General features: G+C 34.2%; 1 protein-coding gene across 1 annotated transcript in view; it reads left to right on the forward strand.

Annotated features, from left to right (window-relative positions):
- LOC142320795 (photoreceptor-specific nuclear receptor-like) overlaps positions 1-22,468 on the forward strand; it is a 229,045-nt gene that overhangs the window by 141,490 nt on the left and 65,087 nt on the right. The window contains exon 3 of the mRNA XM_075358774.1: positions 14,358-14,461. Within this exon, the coding sequence (XP_075214889.1) occupies positions 14,358-14,461 (104 nt within the window). The remainder of the gene's footprint in view (positions 1-14,357; positions 14,462-22,468) is intronic.

The raw sequence follows: 22,468 nt of genomic DNA on the forward strand, positions 1-22,468 counted from the left end.
TTTTTCTCAACTGCAGTAATAAGCCTTCATTGAGATCTTTTCAGCGATATATCATAAGTGATACATATTTCCATTGGTTTCAGAGTTATAGCCAAATAAAATTTTAATTAATGAAATATTTGGATATTACAAGGGGAAGGCATATCGGTTCAAATCCGAGTTCATCTCCTTTTTTTTATTTTTTATTTTTTTATTTAAATATATTGTTTTATTAATAATTAATTATTAACCTACGATTGTAAAAATGCTAAAGTTAAATAATAATTCAATAATAACAATTTTTAAAAAAATATGAAAAACAATTGAAGTTATTAGTGAAATAAAATTTTATGTACTTTTCCTTTTAATTCAAAATTTTTTACAGAGTTTAAAAATTATTAATAAAACAATATATTTAAATGAAAAAAAAAAGAATTAAAAAAATAAATGTATATGAAGTCGGGTTCGAACCGTTGTTTCCGTGGTTATCGGTCCGATATATCTCACTTACACCAGCGACGTGAACCAAAATTAATATATGAACTACTAATATAAAATGCTGATACGGATACCACAAAAAAAATCTGGTGCAATGTCTTTCAACTTCGAAATCAGCTGATTTGCGAAGACGCGTTCACCACTAGATCAACTCGGTGGGTTTTATTAAAGAATTGGAGGATCGTATTTCACTTTCAAATGAAATAAATTTAAATTAAGTGCAGCAAAAAATATATTTATGCAATTTAATAGAAGTACAAGGAAATCCCTGTGGTGTCTACATCAGATTTTTAAAATTATAAATTATAACTATTCAAACACTGAATCAGAAAGGTTAACTGAAATTTAATTTAATTTCCGAACCAAAACCAATGATTTAGAAGAAAAATCGATAAAGAGGAGCTGCCACGCGAGTCAAAAATACATTTCAATTAATGAAAGTCGGTTTTTTTCATTCTCCTCTAAATAAATATTTGACATTGACATTTAATACATTGACATTTTTTATACTTTATACGTTACCATAAATATGTTAGGTACACATTATCCTATTTTAAAGCCGATTTTTAAATGTAACAATACATCGATAAGAGTAATTTGTCATCCCTTAATCCCCGTCAGGATGTGAAAATTATTTCTCAGTTTTTTGAGGTAAAGCCTTGCCGTTAAAATGTTTGACTTTGATCAGATTTAATTACTTTTGAAAATTTCAGATTCTACCATATCGCAAATTACTAGAAAACCCCTAAAAATAAAAAATGAAAAACTTTAAATGCATTCATTTTGCGCGTTACAACAGTCCCAAATGTAACTGTGCATCTAAAGCGACTAGATTCAATCAGTAAGATACGATTTATTTTGTTTTTTCATATTGTCAACAGTGAAACGAACTTGCTTATTTTGTTTTCAGCTGATTTCATTGTTTCATTGTTGACACTACTTTTTATTTGGAAAACCATTGAAGATTTTTCTTACTCTTTTCTTTCTAGAGTTTTAACATTTAAAGCTTCTATTTTTTTAAGTGAAAATAATAATTAGTTGTGATGGTGATTGTATTGAATTCATGAAGAAAATATTTTATCAAAGTTCTCCCGACATCGATGTTCTACATCGTAATGCTATGCGAAATTTAATCAATAATTTTCAAGAAACTAAAACTGCCAAGGGCGCGCTCAGTTTCGGAAGACCATCTGTTCTGACAGTTGGATGATATTTCTCATTCCATAATTCAAATCCCCCAAAAAAAAAAAAAAAAAAAATATATATATATATATATATCAGAAAATTGGCAAAACTATCAGAAACCTCAAGGAGTAGATACGTACAGAACACTGAGTAAACATTTAAAACTACATTCTTACAAAATAACTGTTGTGCATTGGTTGCATGATACTTACTTCTTTAACGGGTTGATTATTCCCAGCGTTTTTTAGATTTTACAAATAAAAAAGGAAAAAAAAATTTCGATGTAAACATTTTTCAGATGAAAACGCGGTTTCATTTATCGGATCATATCAATAACCAGAAAGGTTGGTTACGGTCTCAGATCTCATGACATTTTGGAATAGCCATTACTCGACGAAAAAATTGAAGTTTGCTGTGCTATATCACGTAAGCGGATAATCATTTAGTTTTTCCAGAACACAACAAACTCAAAAATATATGAGGATATCATATATATATATATGATATATGAGATGTGGTGTTGTACAGACTCAGACCGCCATTCCTAAGACGTGTGGTTAATTGAGTCCCAACCACCAAAATACACCGGTATCCATTGTCTAATATTCAAATCCGGATAAAACCAAATAAATTTACTAGGATTTAAACCGCAGAACTAACGGCTTCGAAAATCAGCTATTAAAAACTGATTTGCGACGGTGAGTTAATCATTAAACCAGCATATCGTGGGCTAAAATTAAATTATATAATTAATTATATTATACAATTAAATTAGAATTAATGAGTAGTAATTATAAACAAAATAATAAAGGTACTTTTATTTAAATACTTCTACTTTCCCGTCTAGATAGCCAAGCTGTAGTCTAAAAGGGAAAGTATTGTAATCGGTCCAATTTGAGCATATGCGGTTTTCACTGGATCTTTACGTTTTGACATCTAAGGAACCCAAAAAACCGGATGGAAATTTTTCGGATGTTAATGTTCGTATGTTCGTGTGTGTGTTCGGTGATGGCCTCTAAATAACCTTAATATCTCCCGAACTACTGGACCGATTTTGAACAAACATGGTCAGATTATTTCTATGTATGGGACATTGATACCATTACATTTTCAACTTAAAAGGTCAAGGGGGTGAGGCTGTAGAGCAAGGTCACCCTCAGTATATCGAGATTTCGCCTAATTAAGGTCATATTTTTCTTAAGCACATTGTTAACAATTAAAAATTAACAATATCTGCAAAATCGCACCCCCACCCAAAAAAAAAAAATGCTGTTGTGTCGACTGCTATGTTGTGACGTCACAGCCAAGCGGTAGAATTAAATAAATGAATAATATTTAAAGTGTAAAAATGTACCTGGTGCATTATGCGTCGAGGCTACACCAGGCTGCCGACAGTGAAATTTGTTCTATGCAAGTTGTGAAATTGTTCTATGCAAGTTGTGAAAGAGAGACTGGCGAGGACGCACAGGTGTGTGCTCGTAGGTGTTGTGTCCGCATACAGGACAGTGTCCTATGCCGCCCTGTGCGTGTTATCGGGTACACCTCCTATTGACCTAATCGCAAAAAAGAGGGTGGAGAGGGCACAAGGCAAGCCAGAACAAGAGGTCAGGGATGCCGTTTATAATATCTGGCAGGAAAGATGGTCGCAGGAAGCTGTGGGTCGATGGACGAGAACCCTCATCCCCAACATCAAGCCATGGTTGTCGAGAAGATTTGGTGAGGTTGATCATCACCTATCGCACTTTTTTACAGGACATGGTTCCTTCAATAACTACCTGCACAAAATAGGCAAGAGAGAAGAGCCAATTTGCAACTACTGCAACGAGATAGATGATGCTGAGCACACCTTTTTTGAGTGCAATAGGTGGGACACACTTGGACATAGTAAGGCACTCACAGGTATAACTCCAGAGACAACAATAGACTACATGCTAAGAAGCGAGTCAAACTGGAATAATTTTGCTAGTTTTGTTAGACAAGTTGTTCTACAGAAATACTACGATGAGAGAAGACAAGGTGTTGGCTAGAATAGGACTGGGTGGACAGCCTTGCTGGTGAGGTCCAGCATGCTGCGGTGTGTTGGCACTGATGAGCCACCAAGGACTCCACGGGTAACAGTCAGGCAAGAGCACACTGAATACTGAAGGGACCCGGTACCGCGTCGCGGCGAACTGGGTCTGGCGTGGTGTATTAGTATTGCCCTTTTGGGTCCCCAAGGGGCCAATATTGATAAAGAACTCTCAAAAAGAGCTAACCGGTAGGCCGACCTGTCTTGTCGGTATATAGCCGGTAGGTGGGGAGGCCTATTTGAGTTTAAAGACACTCCCCTGGGCGGCGTAATACCAACAAGTCGGTCCGACCCAGGGGAGCTGAGAGAAAAAAAAAAAAAAAAAAGTTGTGAAATTACATTAGTGTAGTTAGTGCCGGTCGTTGCGACTAGTACCACCACTCCCGCGCGAATTAAATATGGTATGCGCGCACGCTTTAGTTAGAATCATTGAATTAAATAAACGAAAAGATATAATATTTAGATAAAATGATAATTATTTCAAATTAAGTGTGTGTGTGTGCGCGTGTGTGTGTGTGCTTGTAGGAAGTGCATCAGAAACAACCCGCAGTTGTAGAACGTTTAGGAAAGTCCTGCAACTGTGTTGTCAGTTTTTTAATAGTATTATTATCAGTTAAATTGAAATAGCACACATTTATAAAATGAAATGTCTTTTTGTGGGAAAAATCGACAATTACAATTTAAAGGTAAAATGGTACATTTCTTTTTGTTATGTCATCATATATATATGATAAAATATATTATAACAAAAATAACTGATGTCACAACCATTAACGAGTGTTAGTGAATCACCTTAGGACAAAAAAAAAAAAAAAAAAAAATACGAAATTGAGAAAATGGTAAATAATATAAACCTTCGAAAAATACTTACATTATGAAGATAACTCTCAAAAAATAATTTTTGTCACGAAAAAATTTTTTTAAATTACAAAGATTCAGTCGTCGCGGGGCTGTTTCAAAATAAAACTAACTGGTTTAAAAAAAAGAAGCAAGCAAGCTACTCAATCGTTAAAGTAATATGTACTTAGAATTTTTCTATTTATTATTTTGTAATTGAAACAACGCCGTTGCGAGTGAACCTCTTTGTAATTTTAAAAATATCAATTTTTTTCATCTGGGACAAATAACTGTTTTTTAAGGGGTCCCTTCACACTGTAAATGTTTTTCGGGGGATTTGTATTAATCACATTTTTTTTGATTTCATAGTGTTTTTGTCATATGGCAATTCACTCATACTTTTACAATGAAATTGTTTATTTTTTTCTTTGGCGGTTGAATTAATGTTTAAAAAGTTAAAATAAATACATTTCTTTAAAAAATATATCGACCTATTTTTAATAAAAAAATAAATATTTTTATTATTAATTTTAGTAATAAAAAAAATTTGTTTTATTAGTATTAATTTGATTCTTTGTTTTTTTTATTATTTACTTTTTAACAAAAAATAAATTTAAAAAACAAACAGGATTTGCTACCGTGTATTTATAAGGTAACTTCAATATATTCGACAATGATATCATCTTTGGATTTACTACTGTCGGTAAATGCTATCCGTATACCTTTCATTATTTAACTTTAAAAAAAAAGTCTCAACTGAAATGAGTAAAGAGAGTTTTTAAATTGGAAAAAAAGTAAAATAGAATAGATAAGAGCGGTGATTCTTTGTCAAAACGAGAAAATGCGAAGCCGACGTCGATTCGAACGCTTAGGGAACGAAAGAAAGAACGAACCGAAGGCTTAGTACGGGGCAAAGTAAAGTGGGGAGCTTAGGAATCAATCTCGGTGACGGTTCAATTCCCCGCCCAATCAAAAACTAGCGGAATGCAAGCGATCTCCAGTTGATCCCACTTCGAAAATAAGTTCATGAGAGACGATCCCCTGGGATCCTTTCCGCCATATCCCGTCTTCTGATCGACCGATCCGATCGTGGCTGCTTTTATATCGATTCAGTACCCTAGGGAAAATACACACACATATACACAGATAAATAAAAAAGTCACAAATAGCTAGGGGAAGATAGACAGAGAGAGTACAAACTACGTTACTTCCTCTTTTTTATTTTCTTTCGGATACCATAAGAACATCTCTTAAAGTAGACTTGTAATTTCTTTTCTACTTTTTTCTTTTTTTTTCTCTCGTATAAATCTCTTCTTTTGATATACTCGTAGGGAAGTAATTAAATGCATACTTAATCGCATGAATATATTCTCATCTTCGACTACATTTTCGCTTGTTTTATTCCACCTTTTAATTTACGATTTGTCGACAATAAAATAAAATAAAAAAACAAAGAAATAATTAGATAATAAATAACTAATTCGGTAAGATAGATCGCTAAGATATATACAGAGTGTATCGAAAAGAATGATTCGATTTCAAACAGATATATTTCATAATAAAAATCCGTTACAATTACAGACAAATCACATACTATTCAAAAATGTTTAAAATTTCACTTACCAAATCATAAATTTTCTGTAAGCTTTGCATGTGCTACACGGATAATATCAAGAAGATACATGAATTCTTTCGCAACGCGTTGCATGATACGAGGGTAAGTCAATTATTATCCGCAATGTAATTATAAATTTTATTGCAATACAAATAGGAAACTTACATGTACATCATTTTTCAACATAGTCCCCTTGCATTTCAGCGCACTTAATCCATCGTTGCACAAGCTTCCTGATGCCCTCATAAAAGAAGGTTTTCGGTTGAGCTGCGAGCCAGGAATGCATCGCTTTCACAGTTTCGTCCGAGGTAAATCGACGACCCCTTAATGCCTCTTTGAGTGGACCAAACAAGTGGTAGTCAGAAGGGGCAAGATCAGGACTATACGAAGGATGAGCCAGTACTTCAAAGTAGAGTTTCTGGAGCGTTTCAGCAGTGTGGGCAGCAGTATGTGGACGGGCATTGACGTGCAACAACACAACACCTTTCGACAGCAGTCCTCGGCGTTTGCTTCGAATTGAAGGCTTCAGCTTGACAGTAAGCGTCTCACTGTAACACGCACTGTTTATTGTCGTGCCCCTTTCCTCATAATGTTCCAGTACTAGGCCTTCTGAGTCCAAAAAACCGTAAGCATCAGTTTTCCTGCGGACGGTTGGGTCTTGAACTTTTTTTTGCAGAGCGAATTTGGACGTTTCCATTCCATACTCTGCCGTTTATTCACCGGTTCGTAACGATGGATCCGTATTTCGTCACCAGTGATGATGCTGTCTAAGAAGATGTCCCGTTCGTTACCGTAGCGATCTAAATGTTTTTGACAGATGTCCAAGCTCGTTTGTTTATTCAGCTGTGTGTGTTGTTTTGGGACCATCTTGCACAAACTTTATGAAACCCAAGTCTGTTTTGGATGATTTAGTAGGCAGAACCGTGACTAATTTGCAGACGATGTGCCACTTCATCGATAGTTACTAGTCTGTCTAAGAAAACCGTGCCACGTGCACGCTCAATGTTTTCCTCATTTGTGACGGTAAACGGTCGTCCGGCACTTTCGTGTGTGTAACACTTGTGCGAACGTTTTTGAATTTTCAATCCATTCGTAGACACTGCATTGCGGCAACACACTGTTTCCATACTGTACCGAAAATCTTTGATGAATTTCGGCCCCTGATACACCTTCCGACCACAAAAAACGGATCATTGAACGTTGCTCTTCTTTGGTGCAAACAGAAAGCGGAGCAGTCATGGTTAACTGCAGGGCAGCGATAATGGAACTAACCTAGCAGCATCAAACCTGCATAGATATAACAACAATTAAACCACGCATGCGTCATCTACGCAACACGACAGTACTACCAACATAAACAAAAATATAACTAAATTGCGGATAATAATTGACTTACCCTCGTAGTTTTCTGTTACAGCTGTGATTCTGTTTTTCATATCATACAAACAGTAAGTTATGGTGGAACATAAATACTTTGTTTCACGTAACCTCATATAAAAAAGGCACAAGGTGTAATGTCCGTGGGTCTAGGGGACCAAGAACGTGGTACCAAGTCTTAGGGACCCGTATGTCCTATACAGCATCGAGGCGATGTTTCACTTAGAGACGTATGATTTCGATAGTTGTTGAAAAATTAATTCTTCAGTCTTCGTTTACTTGTGGAAAAAGCCAGACCTGCAGCATCTCAAAATAAGAATGCTCTATTACTGTGTTTCTTTCAAAAAATAAAGAAGGGCCATCAATTTTTGTAAACGAAACCGGACACAAAACATTAACTCTTGGTGAATTTCGCTCCTGCTGTACAATTTCTTGTGGATTCTCAAATCTTCATATGCAAACTTTCTAATATGAAACTTTACCGGTTAAATGAAATGTCGCTTTATCACTAAAACCAATCCATCAGTGAATCTATTGCTTTTTATATCAATTAAGAGCGTATTACAGAAATCTTTACTTTTTTTTTGTTACTTACTCGAAGAGCTAGTACCGGATGTAATTGGCGCGGCCTAAAATGCAAGCGTCGTCTTAACATAAGCCAAAAGTTATATAAGGGATCGTAAGTTCTCTGCTAGGGTGACAAGTGGACTTTCTCGGACTTCACTGAAAAGCCTCTTGAATTAGTTGTTCATTTTTCTCCGAAATGCCTGTCGCCCTGGCTTTATCCCTTACTTAAAACCTCGATTTTTTAAATCGTTTACACTAGTGACAAATATATTTAATATGATAAATTAATCTTGAAACGTTGCCAAAACGCACGCTGAAATATTATTAAGTACTCCGGCTTTCTAAATTGTAAAACACAAAACACCAGTGTTGTATTGCATATACGCCATATTGTTTACGATTGAAGTTAGGATACGTTGCAGTTCTGCTAGTATTAAAGAGCTGACCGGTGAGTCGACCTACCATGCCGGATATACAGCCGGTAGGTGGGGAGGCTCATTAGAGTAACCAGACACTCCTTCAGGTGGAACCTACCAGTTTGGTGTGACCTGGAGGAGTTGAGGAAAAAACTATTAGTATTGCAATCTGGCGGCCGGTATTTGAAACTGTGGGATATGCACTTTCAATTTGTACAATCAAAGGAAGTATTGTGATGGCGAAAGATATCGGGTTTCAGATTTCAACGAAAATATCCATTTGGACTATCCCCGAATCCATTTTGATTAGTTTCGGCGTGACGTCTGTAAGTACGTGTATATATGTCGCATAACTCAAAAACGATTAGGCGTAGGATGTTGAAATTTTGGATTTAGGACTGTTGTAACATCTAGTTGTGAACCTCCCCTTTTGAATGCAATCAACTGAACCAAAAGTGTCCAAAAAAGTCCAAAATCCAAAAAAACATTTGGATTTTAGACGTTTTCTTAACTGCAGTAATAAGCCCTCATTGGGAGCTTTTCAACGATATATCATAAGTGGTTACTTATTTTCATCGGTTCCAGAGTTATAGCCAAATAAAATTTTAATTAATGAAATAGTTGGATCTTACAAGGGGAAGGCATATCGGTTTGAATCCGACTTCATCTCCTTTTTTAATTTTTTTTTGTTTTTTTAAAAATTTAAATATGTTGATTTATTCATAATTATAAATACTGATTGTAAAACCTTTTACGATAAATAAGAATTCAAAAATAAAAAAAAATAAAAAAATATAAGAAGTTATTAATGAAATAAAATTTTATGTACTTTTCTTTAAAAAAAAATTATGTGTATATGTAATTCAACAGGCGTACAAGTAAGTCATGTGGTGTCCATATAAGATTTTTTCATATACGTTTTTAACTAAAAATTTTTTTTATTTGAGTAAAAGTAAAAATAAGTATTTAAATAATTGTTCTGATATTTTTTGTACTACTAAGCCTATTTGTAACGATGAGCGATCAGTCCTTTTGTATTTAGTCACATTAAGACCGAGATATTGTTAATGAAAAAAAAAAATTGTAACTTCTGATGTATTTTACCTAAAACCGTTCTTTTAGAAAAAGCTGTTTTATACACATTTTTCATTTTTAATAGATTTTTAACTAAAACAGCCCTTAATTTATTTTTAATTTTCTACTTTTTCACTTTAGCAATTATGTTCTTTTTTTATACATATACTCGTATTGAAGTTTGACAGTCGGTAATCAACGTGAAGCCTGCTTGTGTCAGTTGATGATTTATCATTCTTTGCAGTTTTGTTTTAGCAGAAATGCCAACAGTTAGTAGCGTATTTTCGTCAATTTTAAGGGTTGTTTGATTGAATCCTTGGATATGGCAAAGAAAGAAGATTTTTTCATTATATTCGATTGAGAATGCTATTTTTTAGGTAAACGTATCTATGAAGAATCTAAACAAAATTCAGTTTCTTATTATAGTCATAGTCAACATATGACTGTAAGACATAACATTTCCACTGGTTGGTCCAGTGGTGGTGAACTTGTCATCGCAAATAAGCTGATTTTGAAGTCGAAAGGTCTAAGATAGCCTAGCAAAAGTTACTGCCTAGCAAGAAATAATAAGTATAAAAGTAACTGCCTATCAAAGGCAGTTACTTTTACACGGATTTGAATATTAGAACTTCGATACCGGTGTTCTTTGGTGGTTCGGTTTCAATTAATCACACATCACAGGAACGGTCGATTTGAAACTGTACAAGACAACACATCATTTATATTCATACATATCATCCTCTGAAGTAATACCTTACGATAGTTTCGGAGGCTAAAACAGAAAAAGAGAGGATAATAAAAATGCAAATTTTTATTATGCGTGTTCCATTTTATTATAATTTTTACTACTTATCAGTTAATTAATCTTATTGTCTGACAATCACATTGTCACTGCAAATGCTAAAATTTCAAGTCGATTAGAAAATTTGAAGCGACTAAAAAAATTGGTTAAAGATTTGTTCCGGAAGAACAGACATTTGAAAGTTTCATAAAATACTAATATAAGGGAAGGAAATTAATTCTATTGATATTCGTGTAACTTCTAATGGCAGAATTCTAACTACAGTTACTGTAAGAATCTTACATTTTTTTAAGTCGTAATGTAACTCCTAGAAATGAGACGAGCAGTTTAATAATTATTTATGAAAATCGATCTAGCCATTTTGGTGATAGTGTTACAACAAATGTACTCATCATTTTCAAATAGATTATTTTTTCGCCATTTAAAAAATGATAACTATTAAAAAAAATGATGACTATCATCACACCAATTTTCATAAAATTCTAATAAAATGATAAGGTTGTATAGTTGTAAAAAACTTATCAATACATTGACCAGGATCATTAACAATTAATGGTAATTTTTAGGACACCAATCAGATTATTGGTATCCAATACATTTCGGTACAAAGTAAGTGACGGATGGTGGTTTTATTCTCTCACAGCCTTATTTCAGTAAATCTTTTAAGATTAATAATAGCCCATTTGTACCGATAAAAAAATTCTCACTTTTTCTACAAGACTTTTTTCAGGAATTTTTTTTTTTTATCTTCAGTCATTTGACTGGTTTGATGCAGCTCTCCAAGATTCCCTATCTAGTGATAGTCGTTTCATTTCAGTATACCCTCTACATCATACATCCCCAACAATTTGTTTTACATATTCCAAACGTGGCCTGCCTACACAATTTTTCCCTTCTACCTGTCCTTCCAATATTAAAGCGACTATTCCAGGATGTCTTAGTATCTGGCCTATAAGTCTGTCTCTTCTTTTAACTATATTTTTCCAAATGCTTCTTTCTTCATCTATTTGCCGCAACACCTTTTCATTTGTCACTTTATCCAGCCGTCTGATTTTTAACAATTTCCTACAGCACCACATTTCAAAAGCTTCTAATCTTTTCTTCTCAAGTACGCCGATCGTCCAAGTTTAACTTCCATATAAAGCGACACTCCAAACATATACTTTCAAAAATGTTTTCTTGACGTTTAAATTAATTTTTGATGTAAACAAATTATATTCTGAATGAAGACTCCTTTCGGCTGTGCTATTCGGCATTTTATATCGCTCCACTTCGTTCATTTTTAGTAATTCTACTTCCCAAATAACAAAATTCTTCTACCTCCATAATCTTTTCTCTTCCTATTTTTATATTCAGTGGTTCATCTACATTATTTCTACTACATTTCATTACTTTTGTTTTGTTCTTGTTTATTTTCATGCGATAGTTCTTGCGTAGGACTTCGTCTATGCCGTTCATTGTTTCTTCTAAATCCTTTTTACTCTCGGCTAGAATTACTATATCATCAGCAAATCGTAGCATCTTTATCCTTTCACCTTGTACTGTTACTCCAAATCTAAATTGTTCTTTAACATCATTAACTGCTTGTTCCATGTAAAGATTAAAAAGTAACGGAGACAGGGAATATCCTTGTCAGACTCCCTTTCTTATTACGGCTTCTTTCTCATGTTCTTCAATTGTTACTGTTGCTGTTTGGTTCCTGTACAGGTTAGCAATTGTTCTTCTATCTCCGTATTTGAACCCTAATTTTTTTTAAATGCTGAACATTTTATTCCAGTCTACGTTATCGAATGCCTTTTCTAGGTCTATAAACGCCAAGTATGTTGGTTTGTTTTTCTTTAATCTTCCTTCTACTATTAATCTGAGGCCTAAAATTGCTTCCCTTGTCCTTATACTTTTCCTGAAACCAAATTGGTCTTCTCCTAACACTTCCTCCACTCTCCTCGCAACTCTTCTGTATAGAATTCTAGTTAAGATTTTTGATGCATGACTACTTAAACTAATTGTTCTGTATTCTTCAGATTTATAGTTTTTCAGGAAAAACTATAAAAAAACTAAAAACCTTTTTACGATCCATACCACGTAATGACTCGATCTAAATTAAGTGTAAAGAGAATAACATAACGTTTATTAAAAATCAACTGAGATATTAACTTTTTGTAGACTTGCTGCCTTATGAAAATTCTTCCTTCTTATGCACAAATTTCCACCCTCTCTCTCTAACTCTTTCTCTCTCTCTCTCTCCCCCAAGCCTTCTTCTTCGTCGTCTTGTTGTTTCCAATGTTCACCTTATCTATTAAATTAATCATTCTTCTTTCTCGTTTTTCTTTCTTCTTCTATTGATACTTCCGATACAGTTGTCAAGATTCCACTTTCTCTATCCGTATCCTTTTCCTTTTCCTTTGTGTATTACTACTTATTGACTTATAAGGGTACAACAATTAACGGTACTTTTATGTATCATATAATACTAGATGACAAAATCATCGTACTTTCATCATATAGCTTTCCATTATTATTGAATTGAATCTTATAAGTCTGTTGAACCTATTTCTCAAAGATTGAGAATTAAAACAATAAATCGATGTGAATGAAAAAGTAGCACTGAATTACTTGTAGTTATTATGTAAGGTGAAATTTTTTTCCGTTTATGTTGTATTTTACGAGATTGATTAGAAAGTTTTAAGACCGGGCCTGTAATTTCAAAATGGCATTACTTACAGGCTATTAAGGATCTCAGGCTACTGAGGGATCTCTCTCAAAGTAGTCCCGTTCTGACTGTACACACCGACTCCGACTCCAACGGTGATTTGACTTAGGGAAGCATTCCTGGAAATTTTCTTTCTTAAGAGTATTAAGTAAGAACCAACTCTGTATTTTCCTGGATGTCTTCATCGAGTCAAATCGGTTCTCTTTCAGCGAAAATTTTAATTTAAGAAACAGGTAGAAGTCGGTAGAGGCTAAATCAAGGGAATTTGAGGGGTTGCGGAGGCACAAGAATTTGGAATTTGGCCAAAATTCCGGGATTGAGAATGCATAATTAGCAGTGAAGAATCCAATTCTTGTCTCGCCAGAATGCAGACCTTTTTTTCAGCATGTATTCACGCAAACGCTGAAGGACACTTTTATAGTATTCCTGGGTGACTGTTTACTCCCTAGGAGAAAATTCATGTTGAACGATACCGTAGACTCGATGAAAACCTCCAACATTGTCTTCACATTCGACCGACTTTGTCGTGCTTTTTCGGTCGTACTGACCGTTCCATTGCGATAATTGTGCCTTTGTTTCTGAGTCCTATCCATAAACCCGTGATTTGTTCCCTGTAATTACCCTATTTAACAAATCATGGTCAGTTTCGGCCCGATTAATCTGTTTTTGGGACGCTTCAAGTCAGTGTTTACCTGCTGATCTGAAACAATTTCGGGATGAATTTCGCTCGACGCATGTTCAAATCTTCAACCAAAATTAACTGAACCGCGTAGAAACTTAAATTCAGTTTACCAAACGTTTTTCTAATTCGATGGTGAGAGCGCACTAATTCACGAACTTTCACAATGTTTTCGTTGATTGTTTAAGTGGACGGCCGGTCGAACCGGAGTCAGCTTCGACCGATTCGCGGTCATCCCCGATAACCGAAAATATGTCTTCACTCACCAGTAATCCACTCTCTATCGAACAAAGACATCGCAGAGATCTTTTCAGGACGCTTCAAGGATAAAACGAACTTCCTTTTCCATATCCGCGGGCTAATCTAATCCTTCCTACTGAGCGTTGGCGGCACCTGTCTTAAAACTTTCCTGTCACACTTCGTATTATAAACATTTACTGCAATAAAAATATTTCAGTAGATCTACTGCAATATTCATAAAAATCATAAAACCATCTACAATGGTGTTACATTTAATTTTTTATTTTGTTCTATTTCTTTTTTTTTATAGATGCCAAGCTGGAACAGGTGGCTGTATAGTTGACAAAGCTCACCGAAATCAGTGCCAAGCGTGTAGATTGAAAAAGTGTCTACACATGGGAATGAACAAAGACGGTAAGGACGTATTCAATCGATCCATAAATAACCTCTTGTTTTATGCATTTTATTAAATGGTATTTCAAATTTTATAGCGGACGGCGTATTGTGCACATAGACTGACGGCTGCCTTACCACGTTATTAACTATCCTTTGCACAGCTATACTATACGCCGCCCGCTATACGTAAGTATACGGAGCTATACGACATGTTTTCGTAAAGAAATGACTAACTATTCCATGTGTTCTATCTGTTTTTCTCTCTCGCACGCAATGTGCACAGCTATACGCCGCCCACTGTACTATTTTTTCGATCGATAATTTTTAAACTACAAAAATTTACAAGAGGATCCTACAGGTACTTATTTAATGAGATGCTTTTAATAATACTAGGCTTACCATATTTTTTTGGGTCCAACCCAGGACATATTTTTGAAATTATTTAAAAGTCTTTACAGTTTACTGAAACATTAAACTTTATTTATTCAGTTTTATTTTTCATTATACATGACTTTTTTCAGAAATGGTTTGTTTGTTTTAATTACATCATAAAATTCACACCAAGAAAGTTTTAAATTAATTCTAACATTTAGCAGATGTTTAACAATAGATATTGAAATTCTACCCCTTTCTGCAGACCAAATGTTCCCCGTAATTGAAAAAACTCTCTCAACTGGAGCAGATGTCCCAGGCAAAGACATCGCTAACTCAACCATTTTAGAAATATTACAACATGAAATATCTTAAAACACCTTAAAAATCTTTTGAAACACCTTAAAAATTGCTTTCCACTTCTCTTCAATAGTATCTGATACTTTTTCACAACTTGAACTGCAACCTACCCTTTGGTTTTTAATTATCTGGTTCAAAAATGTACGTTTACCAAATACGTGATCAATATTTATGAAATCTTTTATAATTTCATTAAAAACCTGTGCACTCTCTTCTAAATCAGAGCAGGCAATTTCAGTTTGTAAATTTATACACAGAAACTTATAAACTTTATTAAAACCGGTTCTCCACAACTCTAAGTATTGGATATTAGAATTATAGAAATTGTCTACGCTTGAGATGAATTTTTGTTCTTGAACATCATTATTTTCTTTTAGAGTGCGTAGCAATTCTTTGGCAGAAGATGGTATAAATTTGTGGGTTTTTCTCTCCTGAAGTTGACAAATTAATTCAAAATATGTTTGAAATGCTTTTGTTGCTGTGATAGAATTAGCTTCCAATTTCAGAACTACATTATTAAATAACTGTAAAATACTATATAAAAATTTCAAAAACAGTTCACTTTCTAGATTGTCAAAAAAATCAAATAATAATTTTGGGAATTTTTCACGAGATAATAAGTACGATTTTAGGCCATCAAAAATGGAAAGAATTCTTTCTCTTGCAGGTAAACAACTAAGGAACCGTATGCTACTATGAGACAATACTTTTGTTTAATCTGTTTTCACAAATTCACAGAACTCTTTAAGTTTCGTTACTCTTACTGTATATATGTGAAAATATAAATAAATTTTTATAATAACAACTTCTATGTCCAGGGGTACAGAATCACATTTTGTTTGTATTGAATTGTGTACAATGTGGGCTGAACAACCAATTCCTAAATCACTTTGATGCTACGATAAACCACAAAGATGCTACGATTTGCTGATGATATAGTAATTCTAGCCGAGAGTAAAAAGGATTTAGAAGAAACAATGAATGGAATAGATGAAGTCCTACGCAAGAACTATTGCATGAAAATAAACAAGTACAAAACAAAAGTAATGAAATGTAGTAGAAATAACAAAGATGGACCACTGAATGTGAAAATAGGAGGAGAAAAGATTATGGAGGTAGAAGAATTTTGTTATTTGGGAAGTAGAATTACTAAAGATGGACGAAGCAGGAGCGATATAAAATGCGGAATAGCACAAGAGAAACGAGCCTTCAGTCAGAAATATAATTTGTTTACATCAAAAATTAATTTAAATGTCAGGAAAAAATTTTTGAAAGTATATGTTTGGAGCGTCGTTTTATATGGAAGTGAAGCTTGTACAATCGGAGTATCTGAGAAGAAAAGATTATAAGCTTTTGAAATGCGGTGCTATAGGAGAATGTTAAAAAACAGACGGGTGGATAAAGTGACAAATGAAGAGGTATTGCGGCAAATAGATGAAGAAAGAAGCATTTGAAAAAATATAGTTAAAAGAAGAGACAGACTTATAGGCCACATACTAAGGCATCCTGGAATAGTCGCTTTTATATTGGAAGGACAGGTAGAAGGAAAAAATTGTGTAGGCAGGCCACGTTTGGAATATGTAAAACAAATTGTTGGGGATGTATGATGTAGAGGGTATACTGAAATGAAACGACTAGCACTAGATAGGGAATCTTGGAGAGCTGCATCAAACCAGTCAAATGACTGAAGACAAAAAAAAAAAATCGCTTTGAACTTTTCTGAACACATTTTCATTCCCCAATTTCTTCACACGACCGAAATGACTGTTAGTGCGAAAGATACCAAGTCAAAATTTGAGCAGTTTCAACTGACACTTCATCGAAATTTAAAAGTTTAACTCGAATTCCCTCCTCCAGACTGAAATATCTTACAACTATCGGAATAAGTTTTCTTCACTTCTGTTTAAGCTATTCATCTTTACTGTTACATAATTAATGTTTTTCAAAGAAGCAATACGTTATCAAATATAAATAGCGAAATAACGTTAACAATAATCGCCTCGATTTTGGTTTTAGTAGATGAAAATTCTGAGTCATATAACTTTGTTTAACCAGTTTAGATGTGCAGTCTGATGTTTTGAAATTGAGTTTGTGTGGTATGAAAATTTCGCTTCTTTAGCAGCACACTCCAGATCACTGTTATTGTTATTCCCATCTTTGATTAAAAAAAAAAAACCTCTTATGTTTGCCGAAGCAGTAGCATTAATAACACTCATATGTTTAGCTGTTTTCACGTGGTCTTCAATATAACCTTTTCCTTTATATGCAACAGAAAATACTTCAGTACATAGTGTGCAATAAACACATTCATTGTTACACAATTTCAAAAATTTGTATTCCTGTTGCAGGGTAACATTAAATATACATTTTCTTTTGCCCATTGCTAAATGATGAGACAAAAACAAGTAGAAATAAAATGATAACAAAACATGTAGACGAGTTACTTCACACACGAAAACAACATAAATACATTGCCCCTGTTGTGTTACCAAATGACTAAGTAAAAGATTGTGGCGAGACCGGTAGCCACGCCTCCGTCAAAATGGACGTCACCGCTTGCTCCAAGGTCGGCTGAGAGATGCCGTAAGAGAATGTTTAAAAACGCGATGTCTAACATATAGATAAAAAAATTTAAAAATACCTCGCCAGTCATAAAATTCTCAAATCCCAGATATTTTTGCAACCCCGAAAAGTACTAAAAAAGTGCAATTCCGGATATATGGTAAGCCTAATAATACACAAAAATGCTTTTAATAATATATAAAAATTCGGTATTTTACATTTATTTGTTATATAATTCATATATAGTCTCCAATTATGCTACAAGAACATTTATTAATTTTTCAATGCAATCGAAAAAAAAAGATGTGACTGATAGTATCGTCAATTTTAGGCCAACCAGTCACAAATCGTTTTCATTAGTTGAACCCAACTCTTGCGGTACACCCGTTATATTAAAATATATTTAAAGTAACTATTTTTAAATAAGCTATCGTAAGTTGGAATCGGATTGCAAGGTATAAAACACCTTCATGTTTATCTTAGCATCTTCAATTATTGTAACGATTCTGTGATGCCACTTAAGTACTTCGATTTGTGTTAACCTTTTCACTCATTTCTTCGTAGGTTTTTTCCCGAATTAAGTGAAGCATTTTTCAGTCATTCCTTAATCATTACGATAAAAAAAAATTGTAAAGAATAATCTTTATCGGAAAGCCAAAAATTTCAGTTTTCTTTTAGTCCTTACGAAGCTGTTATCTACTCTTCTTGATATTACGAACTTTCTTTTATGTAAATTATCAGCCGTTTAGTAATTATATCGTGAAATTAGATTATTAATTTAGTTTTTATTATTGATTTATAAATTAATCAAATTAATGATAATTAATCAAATTATTGATTAATTTTAGTATTTTAATTGATTATTAATTTAGTTAACCACCTTAATACAACGTTTCCCGTTGTATTAGTATTACTGGTAGTGATACTGTACCCTCTCGAAGGTTAGAATCTAGACGCACATCCTACTATCTAAATTCTCCCTAAGCGTGATAAAAAAAATGAAATTGAACGTAAAAGTTACAAAATTGAGAAAACATGTTATCCTGACTATGGGTGATCAAAACATAAAATCTGGAAATTTTTCTGTTATCAAATATTTTAATCATAAATTCCTCTAATTATAAAAAAAAAAAAATATTTCATTCTGACCGTTAAATAATAATACATTATGTAAATTACATCAGGAGAGGATAAATATGCTACTACAAAAAAAATTAAAGGAATTGTCCAAAAAAAATATCTGGATTCATCAAGGAAAAACCTTGATCCATTATGATAATTAATTAGAGCAGAAGTACAAAGTGAAAAATTGTTTAAAATCCATGTATTAATTTAAAACTTAAATACATATGTGAAGATACTAAATAAATAACTATCTTATAAATTCGGAAGATGTTGATTTAAATTACTTGAGCACACACTTAAAAATTTACTAGCCGGTAGGGCGAGCGAAGAAATCCCCGGCTGTCTAAGACCACCGGGGCCTAAGTCAGCCCAGGCGAACCTTGGAGTCAACTCAGGGGCATCCTGGGGCCTTGGGGCCTACCCTAGGGCCGCAGAGCTCGCTTCAGTAACCATTCCCTTTTAGCTTGAGGGCACCGCCACTTGGATCCCCGCAGTGTTTGTTACCATCATGGTTATGAGAATAATACTGGTAAGTAACAATTAAAGTATTCAGGCTTTATAGAAACCTGAAAAATAAACTAACTTACAAAAGACAGGTTAGTAATATTTATTGTAACTAAAGTACATACATCTCTGACGACGAATAATTCATAACTTATTTCTATTGCCAAGGTAAAGAAATATAATGAAGAAAAAGATTAACCTTTTTTGTTTCTTTATTGAATATCTTTAATTCATAACTTCAATCCCAAGGGAGCTAGGGCCTCGATCTGTAGCTTAAAGCCTTTCCTGGGATTACACGAATGTATCCTATAAACTGAAAGTAATCGGTTGGTCGGTTCTCGCATGGTGCAAGAAAAAACGGACAAACTTTTGACTCTTTATATAACACTTGCCGACCCGTCTAGCCAGAACCTGGACCCTCGGGGTCCAGGCAAACCCCGAAGCCAACTCAGGGGCTCCTCGGGGCCAAGAGGCTTACTCCAGGGCTGCAGAGCTCGCTTCGGTTGCCATTCCCTTCTACCCGGAGGACTCCATCCCCTGAATCCTCGCATTTTTCGTTATCCTCGTGATTGTGAGAATAATACTGATAAATAAAAATTTAAGTATTCAGGCTTTACAGAAACCTGAAAAATAAATAAAATTGCAAAAGATAGAAAATAGTAACTATGGTAACTAAAGTACACACATCTTTGACGACGAGGAAAATTTCACGACTTATTTTTTCCATGGTGGCAGAAATATAATAATGAAGTAAAAGGATTTTTTTTCTGTAGGAAGTGCGAAAATTTGCCTGAACCAAACGTCCAGCAGCCCGCACATACTGGGATTACTGGGTCCCTATGTGGCCTATGCGGTGGGACCCACTTCCTCACGCAGGGTGGTGCTGCAATTGACGTAAAAGCATAACTTCAGCACCACCCGCGTCACAAGCATACTTCTCATACACAACAGTATTTACATAACACATTTACAGTATTTATACTCAATATTTACAATCAATAATATATACAGCTTAGAATTTACACTATAGCTATGCCGGCCTCAGACAACAGGAACGCGTCCTGCCGGAGCCATTGGTGACGACAATGTCGAGGCACCCCCGCCACCCGTCCCAGAAGGCTGGTGCCATCGCCATCCTCAACCCACCTCTCTTGTTCTCCTCACGGTCCTCCTCTATTAGTTTCTGCTGTAGCACCCTTATAAAATACCAAGCACATGCAATCCATCCCTCACCGGGAGAGAATATCAACCGCGAGACTCCTCCCCGGCGAGTCAATCGCCACGCGGTATCTCCTGCCTCCCTCTGGGACACACAAAGAAGGAGCACTTCACCATCTTCACGTCATCGCAGTACTGACAAGCTCTATGCTCCTGTTTTCAATCCTGTAGAAGAATTACATGATACATTCAATCGATATTTAAAATTAATAATATATAAATCTTAAATTAATATCTTTAATTCACAACTTCACCCTCCTTGGGGCTGAAGAAATAATGAATATTTGTAATACCTTCAAGGAAACTAGCGCCTCTACGGGTTATCTACGGCATCTACGGGTTAAAAACTTCCCTGGGATAAGAAAAATGTATCCCGCAAATTTGAAAGGAATCGGTGCTCGCATATCTCACCTCATTCTAACCTCACATTCAGTCGCCACGAGAAGCCCATTATTGTTAAATAGAGATATTTTTAATTTGTTTAATATTATTTTATTTAAAGTATATTTAATTCCATTATTTTTTTTATATTATTCAATCGATTGATTCGAATCATTCAGTTCAAACCCTGCTCACATAGTGATAGACTCATAGTTCATTAAAGTTTGTGCTTCAACCGGCAAATCTCCATTACCACACGTATTATTTTTTTCGAGATGAAATATATCTAAAAACTTTCTCAGTTATGCCAAGAAATATTGGTAAAAATTTGGTTGCGATTGATCGAGTAGTTTTTTTTTGTTTCTCCCGAATTAACTTAATTACCCCAATACAGATAGTTGCCGAAAATTCAGATATATTTCAAAATTAGTATAGCTTAAGAAATCATCGATAAAGTAATATTGGATCTGTAAAAAAAAAATCGTTTAATTTTAATTTAATTACATTTGACAGGAAGTTCTTTTCAAAGGTCATTAATTTATTAAAAATGGCTACGGTAGAAAGTCCCTTTCTATTAAGTCGAATTGTTGTGTTGATTAATTATAAAAAGGTACAATAAAAATGCTTTTTATAAAATAAGGCCATGTTCTAAAAATCAAGTAGTCTACTATATCTAATATTCTTATAATAATTTTTAAGCAGAGAGATTTTATGATATAGCCTTTGAATTAAAATAATTTTTTTCTGGATAAAAAAAATCATAGCGTGGACATAAGATGAAAAAAAAAACACTATAAGAATGTTTAACCCTTGGATATGATTCTAATTAACATCGTAAAAGTTTAATGAGGGAATATTTTGCGACAACACTGTTACTGCTCATAAGTTTTATGTTAAATTATTTTTTTGTTTATGTGTGTGTGTTCGCGCGCGCGTGTGGTTATATGCGGTGGCAGGTGCGTCGAGATAGTGGGGAACAATTCAGAAAGTAATACTGCGTGACGCTTTGCGTCGTAAATTAACAAGAGCTTCCCCCCCCCCCCCCCGAACTTAAGCCTACAAACCATGGAGTGAAATGCAACCGCGTTTGTGATACTACGACTGCCGCCATATCCACCGCTCTATCGTAAAAATAAACCTACCCCTCTTTTGCCGTTATCTTTTTACAAACCTCTTGCGACGCCAACCAGGAAACATTTTTCCATGAAAAATTTTATTCTCAGCAAAATTAAAATATAAAATTATCAAAAACCGTTGAATTTATTGAATAGATTTTGAAAACGTAATATTTTGTAATTTAAAGAATTGATATCTTTTTTTAATCTTTCTTATTTCTCATTAAAAATAATCGTTGTTATACAGGTTTACCATTACAAAACAAAAAATGGTACTTTTCATTGCAGACAATATATTGTTTTCTACCAGAAAATTCTACTTTTTGTTATCCTGTTTGTTTTGTGATTACTATTGGCTGTTAAGACGGATTAAATTTCGGAATTTTGT

Source organism: Lycorma delicatula, chromosome 3 (genome assembly GCF_047948215.1).
Source record: "Lycorma delicatula isolate Av1 chromosome 3, ASM4794821v1, whole genome shotgun sequence".
Lineage (NCBI taxonomy): Eukaryota > Metazoa > Arthropoda > Insecta > Hemiptera > Fulgoridae > Lycorma > Lycorma delicatula.